Source organism: Delphinapterus leucas, chromosome 2, assembly GCF_059928025.1.
Source record: "Delphinapterus leucas isolate spDelLeu-1000000601 "Yukka" chromosome 2, BTC_Dleu_Yukka2, whole genome shotgun sequence".
Classification (NCBI taxonomy): Eukaryota; Metazoa; Chordata; class Mammalia; order Artiodactyla; family Monodontidae; genus Delphinapterus; species Delphinapterus leucas.
In genome coordinates, this window is record NC_143130.1 from 171,268,048 (window position 1) to 171,287,713 (window position 19,666).

General features: G+C 44.7%; 1 protein-coding gene across 1 annotated transcript; it reads right to left on the reverse strand.

The window, feature by feature from the left end:
- Positions 1–5,994: 5,994 nt before the first annotated feature.
- SERPINA6 (serpin family A member 6) lies at positions 5,995–18,659 on the reverse strand. The gene is made up of 4 exons (XM_022575861.2): positions 18,035–18,659; positions 11,648–11,918; positions 7,682–7,829; positions 5,995–6,295 (listed from the first exon to the last, which is right to left on the reverse strand). Exons 1-4 carry the CDS (start codon positions 18,642–18,644, stop codon positions 6,110–6,112), a joined length of 1,215 nt encoding a protein of 404 aa, XP_022431569.1. The 5' UTR covers positions 18,645–18,659; the 3' UTR covers positions 5,995–6,109.
- Positions 18,660–19,666: the final 1,007 nt, after the last annotated feature.

Sequence of the window (19,666 nt, forward strand, 5' to 3'; positions counted from 1 at the left end):
AAGGCCCTTCCTGCCCGTGTTGGTGCCAGAATAGAACCAGGCCACCTGACTTCCCGTTTGCATTTGATTTCAGCTCGTCACCAGCCTGTGTAGAGAGAGATTGGGAAAGATCTGATAGGAAGGCGTGTGTTGACCAGAGTCACCTCATGGGAGACAGTACAATCCTTCCCAGAACTCCCTGCAGGCAGGAAGCACAATGCTTCCAAAAGCCACCCCGGAACGGGGGGATCCAGAGGCTTCTGAAGCAAATTTGTCCTGGAACCCAAGGGGCTAAATGCCTGAAAAACAACTAGAGCTAGTTATTGGCAGAATCAGGCCAGGAAACAGAGAAACAGAGAGAAATCAGGACACAGAGAGAACTGCAGTTGGTTTGCTCTGCGTGGATGAGATCAAGAGGAAAGCTTGGGCGGGTCCGAGGTGCAGAGGTAGAAAAGCAAAAGCTTCTCAAATCCTTGCGACATGCACACGTGTGGGACAAATGGCTCGCTGTTTGCCAAGCAGCCTCTCTCTCTCCCTTCCCCATGGGCCTGCTTTTTTGTAATTTACTTTTATTTTTAGTTTATTTTTGGTTGCGTCGGGTCTTAGTTGTGGCTCGCGGGATCTTCGTTGCAGCATGCGTGCTCTTCACTGGCACGGGCTTCTCTCTAGTTGCGGTGTGTGGGTTTTCTCTCTCTAGTGGTGGTCTGCAGGCTCCAGAGCGCGTGGGCTCTGTCGTTTGCAGCACGCGGGCTTTCTCATTAAGGCGCGTGAGCTCAGTAGTTGTGGCACACAGGCTTAGTTGCCCTACAGCATGTGGGATCTTAGTTCCCCCACCAGGGATCGAACCATGTCCCCTGCAATGGAAGGTGGATTCTCTACCACTGGACCACCAGGGAAGTGCCCCCCACGGGCCTTCTGATTCCCTGTTCCTGATCCAGGCTTCCTCCACCCTGGCTCACTGGGCTCCAGTGACACCTAACAAGATTGCTGATTGATCCCTTCTGTCCCCAGCGGTGCAAAGCTGATGGCCCAGGCAAGTTCGCTATGGTTGCCCTGAGAAGATGTGCTCAGGGCACTGGTCAGCAAGGTGGGGATAACTTCTGGGTAACTAGGGGTTTGACTAGTTAGCACCTAACAAAGCTTTCTTTCCTTGAGATGGACCCTTTGAGTGAGAGGGACATGATAATTAGTTTTCTTTAATGGGTATAAAGAAACAGATGCTCAGAGAGGTCAGTTAACCTGTTCAAAACCACAGAGCTTGAATTTGAACCCAGACCTCTGGTTCCCAAGGCAGTTAACCACGTAGTGTGACAGCAGGTTTTCACTAAGATGGTTCTTCTACTTGGGAGGTTATGTCCTTTCCCTATCTTTCTTTTGTGCTGCGGGTCATTATTTATTTATTTCAGTTTTTAACTTAAAAAAATTAATTTTAAATAATTTCAAACTTAAAGTAAAACTGCAAGAGTAGTTACAAAGAAATTCTATAACCCTTTACCCAGATTCACTAATTTTGAAGCATTTTCCACGTTTTACAATCCTGTTCTCTCTATATACCCATATCTATATATGTATGCACAGGTGCAAGGTGTGTGTACGCATGCACGCACACACATGCTATCTTATTCTGAACCATTTGAGCTGATAAGGTAATCCCAAGAACAAGAATATTCTCTTATGTAAATATCAATAGTATCAATTTCTGAAATCCAATTTAATATTGTTACACAACCTGAAGCTACAGTCATATTCCAGTTTTGTCAGCTGCCCCACTCATGTCCTTTGTGGCATTTTTATTTTTAGCGTAGGGTCCCTCCAGGACCATGTATGCATTTGGAGCTATGTCTCCTTAGTTTCCTTGAATCTGGAGCAGTTCTTCAGCCCTTTGTTTGCCTCTTATTATGTTGACATTTTGAAATTTTACCAGTTCTCTCAATTCAGGTTGGTCTGATGTATCCCCATGATTAGCCTCAGATTATACATTTTTGGAAGGAATATCACAGAAACGATGTTGGCTCCTTCTTAGAGTGTCACATCCAGAGGCACACGAAGTCTCTTTGTCCCTAAATGGTGATGTTAATTTTAATGCCTTGGTTAAGATGAATGTCCGTTTCTCCAATATATAGCTACCATTTCTCCCTTTGTAATAAGTCACTGCTGAGGAGATACTTTGAAACTAATTTAAATATCTTGTTTTTCATCAAATTCCCCATGCCCTCAGATTTAGCATCCATTGATTATTCTTGCCTGAATCAGTATTTACTATGATACTCTAAATCCATCATTCCTTTCATATTTATTTATCAGCATTATTGGTACAGATTCATGGACTCTTGATTTTATTCAATGCATTTTAATCCATTACTGTTCTTACTATATATATGTATGTGTTTTGTATGTATGTATTTATTTAGAGATTCAAATTGTCCCAGGCATACACATATTTTAGAAATGTACTAGAAACCATGATTTTATCCCTCCAATTCATGTGCTACCCCACAGGATTCTTCCTTGCTTCCCTCATTCTGTGTTGTATCTCTCCTTGCCCAATCCTACACATCATATAATGTTTGCTATCTTCATCCCATGATGAAAAATGAGCCTGAAAAGAGGCCTTCAAGATTGTTTGCAGTCTTGTATTCTTTCTTTTAAAAAAATAAATAATTAATTAATTTTTGGCTGCGTTGGGTCTTCGTTTCTGCGCGTGGGCTTTCTCTAGTTGCAGTGAGCGGGGGTACTCTTCGTGGCAGTGCATGGGCTTCTCCTTGTGGCGGCTTCATCTTGTTGCAGATCACGGGCTCTAGGTGCGCGGGCTTTAGTAGTTGTGGCTCGTGGGCTCAGTAGTTGTGGCGCACGGGCTTAGTTGCTCCGCGGCATGAGGGATCTTCCCAGATCAGGGCTTGAACCCGTGTCTCCTGCATTGGCAGGCGGATTCTTAACCACTGTGCCACCAGGGAAGCCCCTGCAGTCTTGTATTCTTAAAACTAGAGGCATATTGTCCAAGCATCGTGTTGAAAATTTCCTTGGGTTAATTCTTTTTCTCCCCTTCAGAATAGTTATATTATCCATTTGAAATATGTTTGAATTCATTTGTTTTCTTTTCACTTGGTTTTAGGGCTTTCCTCATTTGTTCATTTAATTTTATTTTTGAGTATATAGAACATTAACATTATTCTAAAAGTCTAAAGCATACAAAAAGCTCCATGAAGAAAAGTGCTATTCCCCACCCCCCATCTCTTCCACTCTGTCCTCCCCCTTCCCTTGCAGGTAACCAGTTAATTAGTTTCTAGTTTATCCTTCCTGTGTTTCTTTTTTCAAGGACCCATCAGCATTCCCACTAGCAACCCATGAAAATGATTGTTTCCACACAACCAATAGAGTGTCCTGTGAAGCTTTTACATTATTGCCAATCTGATGGATAGGAAATGGTATCTCAGTGTAGTTTTCAGTTGCATTTTTTATTATTCAGTGAAGTGAAATGTATTTTCATATGTTTAAAGACCACATATTAAGGATATTACCTCTATCAGTGGCATACCTTGCAAATATCTTCTTTCAGGTTTTTACTTCTGTTGACTTTGCTTATGAATTTTTACCACACAATTAAAAAATATTTTTATATAGTCAAATTTCTCAATTCTTTAAAAAATTTCATCTGGACTTTGAGTCATGGTTGAAAAGCCTTTTTCTACACCTAAATTATGGAGGAATTTACCCACGTTTTCTTCTAGTACTTGTATAGTTCTATTTTTTTTTTCATTTAGATCTCTGATTCTTAGTTTATTCTTAAGTATGGTGTGAAGAATGGGTCTAATTTTACCCTTTCTGTTTTTCTTTTTTTTTTTTTAATTTATTTATTTTCTTTTATTTATTTTTGGCTGAGTTGTGTCTTTGTTACTGTGTGCGTGCTTTTTCTAGTTGCAGCGAGCGGGGGCTACCCCTCGCTGTGGTGTGCTGGCTTCCCACTGCGGTGGCCTCTCCAGCTGCGGAGCACGGGCTCCAAGCGTGCAGCCTTCATGAGTTGTGGCTCGCGGGCTCCAGAGCGCAGGCTAAGCAGTTGTGGCGCACGGGCCTAGTTGTTCTGCGGCATGTGGTATCTTCCCAGACCAGTGCTCGAACCCGGTCCCCCGCATTGGCAGGTGGATTCTCAACCACTGCGCCACCAGGGAAGCCCCTTTCTGTTTTCAAATGGCTATCCAGTTGTCCCAATAACATTTATTTAAAAGTCTTCCTTTATCAAATATTAAATTTCCATTTGTACTTGAATCTATTGCCAGACTTTCTAACGTATTTCATTGGTCTGCCTATCTATTCATATCCGAGTACCATAGATTTAATTGAAGTATCTGTGCCGTATGCTTTAACATCTGGTCGGGCCAGTCCCCTATCTTCCCCACCCCCTGTCCCTGACATCTTTTTCTTTTCGGTGTTTTCCAGCTACTCTTGCATGCTTATTTTTCTATAGGGACTTTGGTATTATCTTGTTTATCTCCAGAAAAAGAAATTGCTAGTATTTTTATTGGGATACAATTAAATTGACAAATTAACTTAGGGAAGACTGATATCTAGATGATGTTGAGCATCTTATTCAAGAAGGAATATCTTTGCATTTGTTCAAGTCTAATTTTGCATCTTTAAGGAATATTTTATCATTTTCTCTATATAGATTCTGCGCATTTCTTGTTTATTTCTAAGTGTTATATCCTTTTGGTTGCGATTGGGTTTTCTCTTCCATTATGTGTTTTAACTGCTTGTTGTTTGTGTATATGAGGCACTGCTTTTGCATGTTAAGTCTATATTCTGATACCTTGCCGAAATCTTTATTGTTTGAGTTTGTTTTGTCATTGATTTGCTAGGGTTATGCAAGTATATTACATGTCATCTGCAAATAGAGAGAGTTTACAATTCTATGCCGCTACTTTCTCTTGTCTAATTGCTTTGTCTACTATCCCCAGGACTATGTGAATACGATGAGTAGTCTTGTCTTACAGTAGTGGGAATGCGTTTAGTGTTTTCTTATTAAGATGCTGACTTTAGAAACATGTAAATATGTATATTTAAGGAAGTATCGCTCAATTCCTTTCTCTCAAGATGTATGCTGTGTCTATCATCTAATTATCTATATATCATCTATTTTCTATCTATAATCGATCTATCTATCCATCCATCTATCTATCTATCATCTTCCTATCACCTATGTAATCTATGTATCTATCTATCCATCTGGTTCTCTTTTATCTCATTTAATGCTTTTTGTCCTGAACTGTGAGAATAAGGTCTCTTCCTCCTGCGATCTTTCTCTAGCGCCCTCTACTGACAAAATTTAATATCATGCCCAGGGGCACAGTAAAACTAAAAAGGTCCAGATTGGTTTTTGCAGAGCAGCAACGAAGGGAGGATTTGGAGTCGAAAAGCAATAAATCGATAACTATTTTTGCTTTAAACAGTTAATTATACTTTAAATATATTTTAAAATATTTTATCATTGCCCACATAATTACTCTTTCCAGTGCTCTTCATTCTTTTGTGCGTCCATCTAGAATCATCTTGTTTCTCCATAAACAACTACTTAAAAAAAGTCTTTAGTGAAGATGATAAGCCTCCTCAGCTCTTGTTTGTCTGAAAAAAAAAACCCAAACTTTATTTTGCCTTCATTTTTGAAGGAATTTTTTGTTTGTTTTTTTGCTTTTTGAAAGATATGACATTTCCATCCTAGCACTTTAAAAACATCTTTCTGTTGTGTGTGTGTGTGTGTGTGTGTGTGTTCTTCTGTTGTGTTTTGGCTTGTGTGATTCCTTCTTTTCAAGTTCTTACTTGGAAATAATTTCAAACTTACAAAAATTTACAAAAATAATAGTGCTTCCATATACTTTTCACTGTGCTTCCATACATCACATAACCCTAGGACAATGACCAAAACTAGAAAATTATACTGGTACAATATTATATTGATGTTATTCAAGTTTTATCAATCGTCCCACTCTTCCCCTTCAACCACACTTGTCACCAGTCGCAACGACAGTAATTTATTACCAGAGGGGAACCAGGGGAGGATTGGGGGGAACCTCTCACTCCTTTCTGTGGGGTCCCTGGTGCCCGAGTCAGATGCGCTGTGGCTCCAGGGGGCGTCCCCTTAGGTCGGATTCACAACCTTGCCCAGGAAGAGGCTGCTCCACGTGAAGTCGTCGAAGATCATGACAACGAAGGGCCGGTCGAAGCGGATTGTGAGAGGCTCGGGCGCCGAGTTCTGGTGGACCTGGGTGCGGGCGGCTGACTCCAAGCCCCTCTCATCCAGTTGCAGGGTGGCCTTATGGACCACCTGGTGGGAACGGACAAAGCGTGGAGGATGAACACCAGCCGTGTGGGCGGAGCTTTCCGAGCCTCTTGGCTTCGACTCCTACCACCCTGTTTTCTGGCTGGCGAAGCTGAGGCTCAGAGAAGGTCACTTGCCGGCTCCTCATCTACGTGGCAGCCCCAGGACTAGTGCTGGGGTCTATCCACCTCTGGAACCCAGGCCACACTTAGACTTCCTCCCTAGAGAGTGGGCAGCTGGAGCCGATCCATGGAGAGCAAGGGACTTGGGGCTGAAACTGGACTTCAGCATCCATATCGGGCTCCCCTCACCGGGTCCTGGGCTGGTGGAGGGACACTTCGCTCCCTCTCCACTCTGCCAGTAATTGAGAGGGTTCAACTTATGCAAAATGCTTGTGCCCACTCTGTAGGGAAAAGGCTTATCTTTGCCTGCTGAAACATCCTTTGTTATGATCAAAATTAGAAGATATTCTCAAGTCAGTAAAATGCTTGAGTAGGTTGCATCAAAAGCATCGGAAAGATCAGAACTGGCTGATTAAATAACAACACCTACGGGACAGGACTCTCACTGATGGAGCAGCAGGGAATCAGAGGCTCAGAGTGCTCTGTAAATAGGCTAGGGAGAAGCTCAGCTGGGCTAGGAACCCCTGCAGTGTGTTTTGGGAATATGAGGTTTTGAGTCAAATGTCAGGCTATTTACTAGCTCTGTGACCTGAGAAACTAGGGTAACACCCACCTCATAAGGAGGTAGCTGTTTGACTGAGTTCTTCACACACAGGCATTTTATTGAGCACATACTGTGTGCCCACATCATGATGGTCAAAGTCTGTGTGCACGAGGGAGGGGGCTGCTGCCACCACAGCTTCCTCCTGTTCCCTCTCCTGTTTTGTCACCCACAGGACTGTAAGATCCTGTGAGGGCAGGGCCACATCTGAGGCATACCCAGTGTCTAGCACAGTTTGGGGCACATAGAACATGTTCAGTAAATATTTTCTGAATGAATGAATAACAGAACATAAAGCTGAAGGATGGAGATAAAGAACATCATTGGATAGAACATTCAGTGTGATCTCACGCAGACGTTTCCTTTTGCCTGGGGGCTGCTCACAGCCCTGCCATGATGACTTGTCTTCCACAGTGCCCCCTCTGTGTGGCCTGGCAGAACGGTGCACGCCTGAGCTGTGGTGCTCCCTTGTCACTAGCTTCCTGTGTGACCTTGGGGACATCAAGTTCTTGCTGAGCTTTCATTTAGCCTGTTGTAAAACTAGGGGCTTGGACAAGACCTCTCAGCCTGGGGCCTAGAAGCCTATTCATGAATGGGCTCCATGTTGCTTATTATTATTTGTATTGTGAATTTGGGGGGGGAAGAAGGATGGGCTCTAGAGACCCCTACCTTTGACACCTTCGGCAGGGCCTCTTGGGTGATGCCTGAGAAATGTGTCCGGTTGTTGAGCAAGTCTGCAATGCCCATGTCCCCCATGATGCCCCCGAGGTCGTAGCCTCCAGAAATGGAGAACTTCGGGATGTACAGGTCCACCAGGCTGCTCGGGGTAAGCAGATGGGGTTAGACTTTCCCAGGGCTGGGCCCAGCCAGCCAGATTCCCGTTTCCCCTGTGATCCCTCCAGACCCTGCCTCCCAGCCAGACCTGCTCTTTCGGGACAGGGGAAGGAACAGAACAAGAAGCAGGATCTGCCTCTCCCTCCATCACAAAGGCATCTTCCTCTCTGGGTCTCTGAATTGCAAAGCCCTTTCTTCTCAGCTCTTTCTTTGAGCTGATTCCACCTGATCCAGTTAAACTACCAGACACTGAAGCAAAGAATACCTAAAGAAGTCCTTGTGGGCAAAAGACATAAAAGCAAAAATAAACAAATGGAACTGAATCAAACTTATAAGCTTTTGCACAGTGTTTAAAACCATAAACAAAACAAAACGACAACCTATGGCTGGAGAAAATATTTGCAAATGATGCTACCGACAAGGGCTTAATTTCCAAAATATACAAACAGGTCAAACAACTCAATATCAAAAAACTAAATAACCCAATCAAAAAATGGGGAGAAGACCTAAATAGACATTTCTCCAGAGAAGACACACAGATGGCCAAGAGGTACGTGAAAAGATGCTCAACATCACTGATCATTAGAGAAATGCAAGTCAAAACTACAATGAGGCATCACCTTACCCCAGTCAGAATGGCCATCATTAAAGAGTCTACAAATAATAAATGCTGGAGAGGGTGTGGAGAAAAGGGAACCCTCCTACACTCTTGGTGGGAATGTAAATTGGTGCAGCCACTATGGAAAACAGTATGGAGGTTCCTTAAAAAACTAAAAATAGAGTTACTGTATGATCCAGCAATCCCACTCCTGGGCATATATCCAGAAAAGATGAAAACTCTAATTCAAAAAAGATACATGCATCCCAATGTTCACAACAGCACTATTTACAATAGCCAAGACATGGAAGCAATCTAAGCGTCCATCAACAGAGGAATGGATAAAGAAGATGTGGTATATATATATATAGATAGATAGATAGATAGATATAGATATATTAATTACACCCAATGGAATATTACTCAGCCATAAAAAAGAATGAAATAATGCCATTTGCAGCAACATGGATGGACCTAGAGATTATCATACTAAGTGAAGTAAGTCAGACAGTGAAAGGCAAATGTTATACGATGTCACATGTGTGGAATCTAAAAAAATAATACAAATGAACTCATTTACAAGACAGAAAGAGACACACAGACACAGAAAACAAACATAGCTACCAAAGGGAAGAGGCGGGAGGGATAAAATAGGAGTATGGGATTAACAGATACACACTACCACACATAAAATAGATAAACAACAAGGATTTATGGGGGACAAGCACAGAGAACTGTATTCATTACCTTGTAATAACCTATAATGGAAAAGAATGAAAAAAAGGATATATATAAAACAGAATCACTTTGCTGTACACCTGAAACTAACACAGTATTGTAAATCAATTATACTTCAATTAAAAAAAAGAAAAAAACAGGAAGTCCTGTGGTCCCCTAAGCACCCCCTGGCAGAAGTGGAGGAGTGGAGGGAACGTGCAGCTGGGAGCAGGGGTCCTGGCCCCAGCCATGCCGCTAATGCTGTGTGGCTTTAGCCAAGTCCTGTCCGTCTCTGTGCTAGTCCTCATCTACACAGCAAGGGAGAGAGAAGATGCCTGAACCCTGAAGTCAGTGATAGGGCCCCGGCTCTCCAGAGGGTGGAGGGAAGGCATGAGACCTCTGTACTTGAGCACAAGCTGCTCTGGGGAGGTCTGGAAGCTGGCAACCCGGGGGAAGTGAGGAGGAATCCAAGGTCAGTGGGACGTGTGAATTCTCTAGATGGGAGATGGCAACAGAAGGTAAGGGAGGCCGACCCATACCCAGCGTTTGGCTGCCCCTCCTGACCTCCTTTATCTCGTCTAATCCGCGCAGGCACACACAGCCTTACAAACTGGAGTCATCATTTTTAACTTCCAGATTGAGAGACTGAAACTCAAAAAAAAGCTGAGGAATTTCCCCAAAGTCACACCGCTGGGAAGTAGCAGGACCGTGAAGAAACCAGGACTAGTTAACTCGGAGCCCCATCGCCCCAACTCAGAGAGCTGCCCCACGACCTGCGCGGGCCGCAGCGAGGTGACGCGGAGCAAGGGGATGGAGAGAGAGGCTGTTGCGAGAGCGCCCCGTGAGTGGGACCCAGAGGCTGCCCGGGGGCGGGGGGTGGGGTGGGGTGTCATCTGGGCCCTGAAGGATGCTGAGCTTGGATGCACCGGAGAGCCTGGTGGGGAAGGGCGTGGTGGTGCTGGCTGGGGTGAGGAGGGAGAAGGGGCCACGCAAGCGTGCAGGTGAGCCGTAGGCCACAGCATTGGGATGAAGGAGAGAACTCATGATGTCTAAAGGTGCAAAGTTTTACCTTGAATGTTTTCTTAAAAAAATCTAGAAGAAAATGGTACCTGTTACTGACTAATGTTGTTTAAGTGTTTTAGTGAAGAGATTATTTTTGGAGTAAAGAGAAGGGGCATCCTTCGCCTTATTTTCAACACACTAGGGTACAGAATTTGAATCATGGCGCATTGTCACTACCTGGTGGCACTGTACCTGAACTACAGGTTCCCTTCAAGGGGTGGGAGTGAAGTGGAGTGAGACGGTTGACCTGAAAAGCTGGCAAATGGCCTCCGCGACTTGACTGGTGCCATTTCCTCTTCCGTGCATACTCTCGGGGAGGTTGCCACTGACTGAACCTCTACTCAGGCTTAAGGCACAGTTCAAAGTGAAGGCAATGTGCTCTGCAGCCCCTCCTCCATTCCCCTGGCTTAGAGTCCGGCGTCCCACCCTCCCTCAAATTGTACACATTATGCATCTCCTTCCCTGTCTTGCTCTGACAGAGCTTATGACATTGTACCACTATTAATTCCACCAGAATCCGTTTTCTGCTCTAGAGTGCATCCCTTCTGCTTGGCCTAGTGCATGGTACATAGCAATTGCTTCCATATATATACTGAATGAATGAATGAATGAATGAATTCCAGACATGGTGCCTGGCCCACGAGGCTTCCTGAGCGACTCTAGATCCAAGTGCTGGCTCCTTCCCCTACAGCCCTCTTCCCTTTGAGTCTGCACCCCGCCACCCAGCTCCCACGTTGTTTGGCTCCTTCACAGACAGAACTCTAATCTCCCAAGAGCGAGGACCGTCTTCTCAAGAACATCTGCTCCCTCAGGACCGGAGCTGGACACAAGCTTGACTATAATTTTGATTCCCCTCTAGCGCAGAGGTTCCTGGGAAAATGAGTTTATTACGTACTTATGTCCTTACTTTCTTACTTATTTACTGATTGACTGATGGAAGAAACATTAGATTCCCTGAGTGACTTAACCATTCGTAGGCTTTGCGTTGGTTCCAGGGTCATTACAGTGGTCATATGGTGGTCACTTTCATTATATCTTTTTATGGTCTCCCAGGAATCTTTAGCGGTGCTTGGTCTCAGGTAAGCAATATAATAAAATGGATCAGTGCGGGCTGGGTGATGGGTGAATTCAGCTTAAGAAAAAGATGAAAGATGTGATAACACAGAGGGTGGCCATCAACCTGCTGGGGAAGGTGGACCTCGCTTTGTGGAGTGCCCCAGAGTATCAATAGCTCAGTGTTAATTGACAGAAAGATAAATAAGTGTAACCTCTAGACCAGAGAACCCAGCAGATAGGAAAATAATGAGCACTGGAAGGCGAGTCTGGGGGAGGAAGGACGGCCAGGTGCACCCCTTTTCCACTTGCCCCACTTTCTGGGAACACGTCCAACTGCAGAAATCAACACAGCTGGCTGGAGGGCTTACCTGTTGGTCAGGGACTTGGACCACCTCTGAATGGTGTCCCGGCTCAGCATGGCAATGACCGTGTCCATCTTCCCCTTGACCGGGAGGACAAAGAAGACGGTCTCGTTGCCTGTGTAGTCCAGCTGTACCAGCTGGCAGGGGAGCACCGAGTCGTTCAGGTACTTGATGGTGCTCGACTGGAACATCATGGACACCTTCACCGTGGTCGTCTCATTCACGTAGAAGTTATCTTCCCTGGTGCTTTCTAGGTTGAAGGAGTGTGCCCACGAGCCTGGGAAGAGGGGGGAGGGGGAGGGGAGGAGACAGACCTGTGACAGCAGGAGGAAAACGCAACTTGGGTGGCAGCAGAGGGCCAGGGGTGACCGCCAAGCAAGTTACACGGTGGCCTCCCTCAACCTGGAAGGTCCCCACCAGAGCTGCTGGAATTTGCTAAGATATGAAATTCCCAGAGGTTTAAAGCCTGTTCCATCCTCTACCCTTTGGGATGGCTTGAGGATTAGCACGATGTCTGAGACTGACTTCTAAAAATGGAAAGAGGGAGAGAACAGAGGATGCTGGCCCTAGGATTTGGGAGTAGGATTCAGTAAAGCAGACTTGGCCTTGTTGCCCCGCTCCCTGGAGTGGCTTCTGGACTGGAGGGCTCTGGAGGTGGTGCTGGGGAACCGACCATCCAGTCCATCCCCACCCCCTGATGTGTGGCAACAGAAGCCCAGCAGGCAGTTTGGCTGCCCAGTCAAATGTACCCACTTTCTTGCAGGAGGCTCCTTGCCTCCCGAGTGGCCCTGAGGGCCACAGTACATTTCCCAGAGGCAGAATCAGGGCGAGATGAGTCCTTCAAGGTTACAGACTCCCACCACAGCTAGACTCGACTCCACTCCACCATGTTCCATGATGTCATTATGCAACGTTTGTTCCCCTTGTGATGGGGAACTCACTACCTAACAGAGGGGACTTTCCACTACTGGTCAATGCTGAAGGGAAGGCAACTGCTCCTTAGATGAAGCCAAAGCCTGCCTGATTGTAATGCCTGCCGACTGAGCCTCTTTGACCCTTGAGTTTATTCCAGTGTCCTCTAATAGGTGATAGATCTTTGGATATTTAGACATGGATTGAGTCTCATCAGGGCCTCATCTGCTCTAGGTTGAGTCTCCCCAGGTCTGGAGATGACTGAGGACTCTGAGTCTAGCAGATCCTGAGTGTCCTGGCTGCCCTTGGCCTCCAGCCCAGAAGCCCTTGTGAGGTCACTGTTTCCCAACTGAGGCTGCCTGAAAGTGGCCAGAGCATAGCCACAGGCAGACATTTCTCTATCCCTCTGCCTGTGGGATCTCTGGACCACGAAGCCAGAACTCTTGGTTCTGAGCCAGCCTCAACTCCCTGGAAGGGTTACTAAGGGTGACCATGGGCAGTGGCCAGAGGATGTAGGGAAAAGAGCAATGGATGTGGAGCCTGGAGACCCAGGGGCTGTGCCTGGTCCATCCCTAATGACTGAGGCTGTCTCACAGCAAGTGAGATAATTTGCGGGTTCTCAAACCATCTTCTAAAGGAAGGCTGGGGTCCTCAGAATTGAAGGGGGGAGTGCTTTGTGGCTAACTTGTCCAACTCACAACCAAGAAAATGTAGATAAAATATTTTTCAGTGCTAGGTTTTTCATCCTTAGAAGTCTGCTGTGTGCTTTTTACTGAGTATTTCTTTTCTAGAAGCAAGTATAACGTATATCCAGTTTGGCAGAAAACCAAATACGGAATGGGATCTAATCTCTATTTTAAGGGATTTTTTTTGTTGAAAATTCTTGAGTTAGGAGAACTTATGGTAGAGAAACCTAAGAATTGATGAAGGGAAATTGGAGAGAGCAAGGATGAGTCCCTGGAAAATGTTTTAACAATATTTCTAATGTTCTCCAAAAAAAGAGCTGTCAAGACAGTCCACTAAGTAAGGAACATGCCAGGGATACTGTACATGTCCTAAGTTTAGTGATGAGAGCCACACCATTCTTCATTTCTATTTATTATCCTGGTGTGCTGGAAACATTTCAGAGTATCTCTCAGCTTAAACAGGGCTTGTTAATTAGCTTTGCCTGATCACAGAAAATCTGTGTACAAACAGGCACAGGTGGGTACAGCCCACACTCCTGTCAATGTCTGTTCCTGCATTCAAATGTTCAAATCCTCTCTGATTTTATTACCAGGAACTACTGTTTCCCATCAACTCAGCCCCACTGTGGTCATGAGAATGCTTAGAAACTGTGAGAGCAAAGCCGTGCGCCAAATGACACCCTGCCAGCCCCTGTCCTGCCAGCCCCCGCTCAGGCTCCTTGCAGGCTCAGGAGGGCCCTCTCTCTCTCTGGGTTTTCTGTGCTCTTCTCCCCAGGCTGTGTTACCAGAACCTCTATGCAGCCACTTTGGAGTTACTTCCATTTACCAAGCACTATGCAAACGCACTGGACCTCCCAAAGAGACGAGGATGCCATACACAAGAGTGAGGGGTCTAGTGGGAGAGATGGCCTGGAGAATTCATGGGAGCATCCAGAAACATTTCCGGGCAAACATTCCCTGACTCCTTGGCCCCCCAGGGTCAGGTGTAAAGAATACTGCCTTTTGTGTGGGACCACAGAAGATCTTAAATAGCCAAAGCCATCTTGAGAAAGAACATAGTTGGAGGCATCACACCTCCTGATTTCAAACTGTATTATAAAGCTATAGTAATCAAACAGTATGGTACAGGCATAAGGACAGACACATAGACCAATGGAACAGAATTGAAAGCCTAGATATAACCCCTCCCATATATAGTCAACTAAGATATGACAGGGGAACCAAGAATACTGAGTGGGGAAAAGATAATCTCTTCAATAAATGGTGCTGAGAAAACTGGATATTCACATGCAAAAGAATGAAACTGGACCCCTATCTTACATCATTCACAAAAACTAATTTGAAATATGTTAAAGACTTAAACATAAGACCTGAAACCATAAAACTCCTAGAAGAAAATGTAGGGAAAAAGGAACTCTTTGATATTAGTCTTAGCTATGATTTTTTTTTTTTGAATATGACACCAAAGGCATAAGCAACAAGGGAAAAACTAACAAGTGGGATCACATCAAACTAAAAAGCTTCTGCCCAGCAAAGGATACAATCAATAAAGTGAAAAGGCAACCTATGGGATGGAAGAAAATATTTGCGAAACATACATTTGATAAGGGGGTAATATCCAAAAATATATAAGGAACTCATACAACCTCAATAGCAAAAAAAAAAAAGCCCCAAATAATCAAATTAAAAAATGGGCAGAGGACTTGAATAGATTTTTTTTCCAAAGAAGATGTACAAATGGCCAACAAGTACAAGAAAAGGTGCTCAAAATCACGAATCATCAAGGAAATGCGAATTGAAACCACAATAGCACTTCACACCTATCAGAATGGCTATTATCAAAAAGAAAAGAGAAAACAAGTGCCGGCAGGATGTGAAGAAAACAGCACCCTTGTGCACCGTTGGTGGGAATGTAAATTGGTGCAGCCATTATGGAGAACAGTATGGAGGTTCCTCAAAAAATTAAAAATAGAACTACCATATGCTCCAGCAATTCCACTTCTTGGTATATATCAGAAGGAAATGAACCCACTATACTGAAGAGATATCTGCACTCCCATGTTCATTGCAGCATTATTCACAATAGCCAAGATGTGGAAACAATCAAGTGTCCATCAATAGATGAATGGATAAAGAACAGTGTGTGTATACACACACACACACACACACACACACACACACAAAAACCCCAAATGGAATATTACTCAGCCATAAAAAAGAAGAGAATCCTGTCATTTGCAGCAACATGGATGAACCTTGAGGGCATTATGCTATGTGAAATAAGGCAGACAGAGAAAGACGAATACTGCATGCCCTCACTTATACATGGAATCTAAAAATACAGAATTTATAGAAACAGAGAAAAGAATGATGGGGTAGGAGGTTCGGAGAAGTGGGTAAAGGTGGTCAAAGGTACAAACTTCCAGTTATAAGATGAATAGGTTCTGGGGAATCTAATGCACAGCATGGTACTACAGTTAATAATACTGTATCATATACCTAAAAGTTGCTAAGAGAGCAGATATTAAAAATCCTCACCCCCTGGCCCCAACACACAAAGGTAACTGTGAGGTGATAGACGTGTTAGCTAACCTTATCTGGGTAATCATCTCACCATATACATATACATATATATATATCAAGTCATCCCATTGTGTACCTTAAGCTTCCATGATAAGTCATTTATATCTCAATAAAGTGGGAGAAAAAAGAAAATGCTGCCTTTGCTGGTCGGTCTCTCACCCTCACTACCATCCAAGAAGGGAGGCCTTTGTCAGGTGGGTTCCCAGACTTGTGCTGGAGAATAGACAGAGAAAGACCAAGAGGCAGGAGGATGGCTCACCAAGATGCCAAGTCTGTCCAGGTAATAAAGATCTGGGGGAGGGAAGGGGTTCAGTTGGCTACTGGAGGGCCCTGAGTGAGAACTGGGGAGGAGCGAAATGGGCATATGGGATAATCTTTATGTTGTTGAGAGACACATTAAATATTATACTTTTTTTTTTGGCTGTTTTACCTGCACTTCTTTGTATATGACTACTTAATTGAAACTGAACCACTTGGGTCCAGGTTTACACGTTCTAACAAGATGCATATTAAAATTCGGTGTGGGCAAACTGCAGAGGATGCGTATGAGAGACAAAGATTTGCTGGAGAGAATCAGGGGAGGCTTCACGGAGGTGGTGACTTTTGAGCCAAGATTTGAAGGGCGGGTAGAAGTTTTAGGCAGTCAGACAAGTTGAGGGAGGGCTCAGGGGACAGAATGGGCACGGGCCCTGTGTCAGGCAGAATGCCCCCCCCCGCCCCAAAGATGTCCTAATCCTTGCAACCTGTGAATATATTATGTTACATGGCAAGAGGAAATTAAGGCTGCTAATCAACTGACTTTGAGTTGAGGAGAATTTTCTGGATTATCCAGGTGGGCCCGCTGTAATCACAAGCATCCTTAAAAGGAGAAGAGGATGGCAGGAGGGTCAGAGTCAGAAAGGAGACGTGATGGAGGTAGAGGTCAGCGCAATGCGATTACTAGCTCTGAAGAGGGAAGGGGGCCTCAAGCCAAGGAATGCAGGTAGCTTCTACAGGCTGGAAAAGGCAGGGAACAGATCCTCCCCTAGAGCCACAGAAGGAACACACCCTAGCATCACCTTGACTTTAACCCAGAGTGGCCCATTTTGGACTTCTGACCTCCAGAATTGTAGGGTAATAAATTGGTGCTGTTTTAAGCCACCAATTTTGTTGCAATTTGTTACAGTGGCAATAGGGAACTAATACAGACTTCCATGGGGAGAGTCATGCTCAAAGACATGCAAGGAGTTTGGTGTGATTGGATATCGTGTGTGTGTGTGTGTGTTTGTGTGTGTCTGCTGTGTATTGGGAACTTGTATAGGGGAAACTGTTGAGACCTGAGTCTGGACAAGGCAGAAGAAACAGATGATTTCTCAACCTTGGGACTCTAGCCATTTGGAGGCAGCTGTCACTGTGGGGAGCTGCTCTGTGCATTGTAGGACGTTGAGCATTCTCCTTGGCCTCTACCCACAAGATGCCAGTGGCACACCCCACCCCACCCCCAGTTGTTACAACTCACAATGTCTCTAGACATTGCCAAATGTCCCTGAGGGTGGATGGGGGTGGGAATCACCCTGGGTTGAGGACCACTGCTGTAGACTAAGGACTGTAGATTTCATTCTGGAGGATAATATATCCCCAAATTACCTGCTCGTCAAAACGATTGGGGAAGGGGGCCTTGTTAAAAGTACACATTCTAGGACATTCTTGCATCAGTTTTGCTCTAGTAGATCTGGTGTGGGCTCTGGAATCTGTAATTTTAACAAGCCTCCGTGGTGATTTTTATGGACAGGCATTTTGGAAAACTTTGCTCTGAACCGGTGAGGTGGGGCTGTGGTTTGGCTGAGAGGGGTCTGGGCTGGAGCTGGCTCGGGAAGTGCGTGCAGGAAGGCTTATGGGCCGTCTGGAAGTTCCTGAGGGGGGCGACTGTGTCTGTCTGGTTCTAGGCTCTATTTCCAGCCTCTGACCAAGTGCCTGACTCACAGCCAGACCTTGGCCAATATTTGTAGACCACTAGGCAGCCAGACTGTTCGTGGTTACATGTTTGGGCCTTGAAACAACCTGCAAGGGCTTGGGCAAGTTGCTCTACTGGGTGTCATTTTGATCCTTGGTAAGGATGATATAATTTCACCTTTCTAATAGCATCAAGAGCACACCCTTAATTTTGATGGCTTTTACTATCCCTGGCAATAGTAGATGGGACCTTGTCAGAACGGGATGGGTGGGGGGGTACCTTTAAAGAAGATGTAGTTGATCAGGATGAGCATGGCTGAGCTATCTTGCTCCGAGAACAAGTCCACAATTTTCCCTTGCGTCTTATTTTTGATATACTCGTTGATTTGTCTGCTGGCTCCTGCCCAGTCCTGGAAGTCTGCATTCAAGGCCTCCAGCTCATAGTAGTGCTTGGTGTCTGCTAAAAATGACTCCAGAAGTTCCAGGCTGCGGTCCAGGAACATGGCATTGCCCATGGTCATTTCCAAGGTGGTGTTTGACTCCCTGAGGAGGTGGTGGAGATGCCGGAAGCCCTGGTGGATCTCGGCTTCGGACATCTCGGTGAGGTTGAAGCCCAGGCCTTGGAGAAGCTGCTCCCGCGTGTAGCCTCTGGCGCCCAGGGACAGCATAGCCAAGGCTGTGGAGATGCTCACAGGGGAGATGAAGACATTCTTGCCCGGAGCTGAGGCCACTAAGTGCTTATACAGGGTAAAGGCAAAGTCAACGTTGTTTGGAGCCAAGTGCCGGTGAGGGTTCCTCATGCTCATGTCAGTGTCAGGGTCCTTAGCCTGGATGGTCCAGAGCCCACTGGTAGACAGCCAGAGGAGACAGATGTACAGGGTGAACAGCATTGTTCAGGATGGCCAGGCCCTGGAAAATCAGAAATGCTCATTAGATGACGTGGGGCCTCCGAGGCAGTGGGGCATGGTGAGCAGTAGGCAGAAGACCCCATTGAAGACCCCCCTGAAGCTCCAATTTCTTCTTCCACATTGGCTGTGTGACCTGGGGCAAGTCAGGACTCTGGGCCTCAATTTCCTCACCTGAAAGTATGAATTACACCTGCTATGATTTATCAAATACCTACCAAGTTTCCAAAATTTTGCCTCACCAACAATAAAGTATATATGATTCTTTTGATTTCGGGTAGGCAGAAGTGGAAGCTCAGAAAGGTTAAATATCCACCCAGTTGATATATTCAAAGTACTGAAAGGAAAAAGCTATCCACCAAGAATACTACAGCAGGCAAATCTGCCCTTCAAAAGTGAGGGAGAAATTAAGACATTCCCCGATAAACAAAAGCTGAGGGAGTTCATTACCACTAGACCTCTCCTACGAGAAATGCTAAAGGCAGTACTTCTGGTTAAAATGAAAGAACACCAGAAAGTAAATAGAATCTGTAAGAAGAAATAAAGATCTCTGCTAAAGGTAAATATATGAACAAGTATCAAAGCTAGTATTATTGTGATTTTGGTTTGTAATTCCACTTTTTATTTTCTATGTGATTTAAAAGACTAATGCATAAAAAGTAATTATTCGTATATGTTTTGGGACCCACAATGAATAAAGCTGTAATTTGTGACTTAACTGAAAGGATGTGGGAATGGAGCTATATAGGAGCGATTTTTGTATGCTACTAAAGTTTATCTGGCATAAATTCAAATGAGAGTGTTATAACTTTAGGATGTTAAATGTAATTTCCATGATAACCAGAAAGAAAATAGTTATAGAGTATGCACGAAAGGAGGTGAGAAGGGAATTAAAATGTTTCACTACAAAAAATCAACTAAACACAAAAGAAGACAGTAATGCAGGAAATAAAGGACAAAAAAACTATAAGGCATACAGAAAACAAATAGGAAACTGATAGAGTAGT

Bases quoted from the DNA above. Each gene is read 5' to 3' on its own strand.
- SERPINA6 (XM_022575861.2), bottom strand. From the start codon at position 18,644: ATGCTGTTCACCCTGTACATCTGTCTCCTCTGGCTGTCTACCAGTGGG. The intron at 7,830-11,647 runs GTAAGCCCTCCA...TACCCCGAGCAG, and splicing joins TCCAAGTCCCTGACCAACAG to CCTGGTGGACCTGTACATCC. The intron at 6,296-7,681 runs GTAGGGGTCTCT...CGTTCCCACCAG, and splicing joins CCCTGCCGAAGGTGTCAAAG to GTGGTCCATAAGGCCACCCT.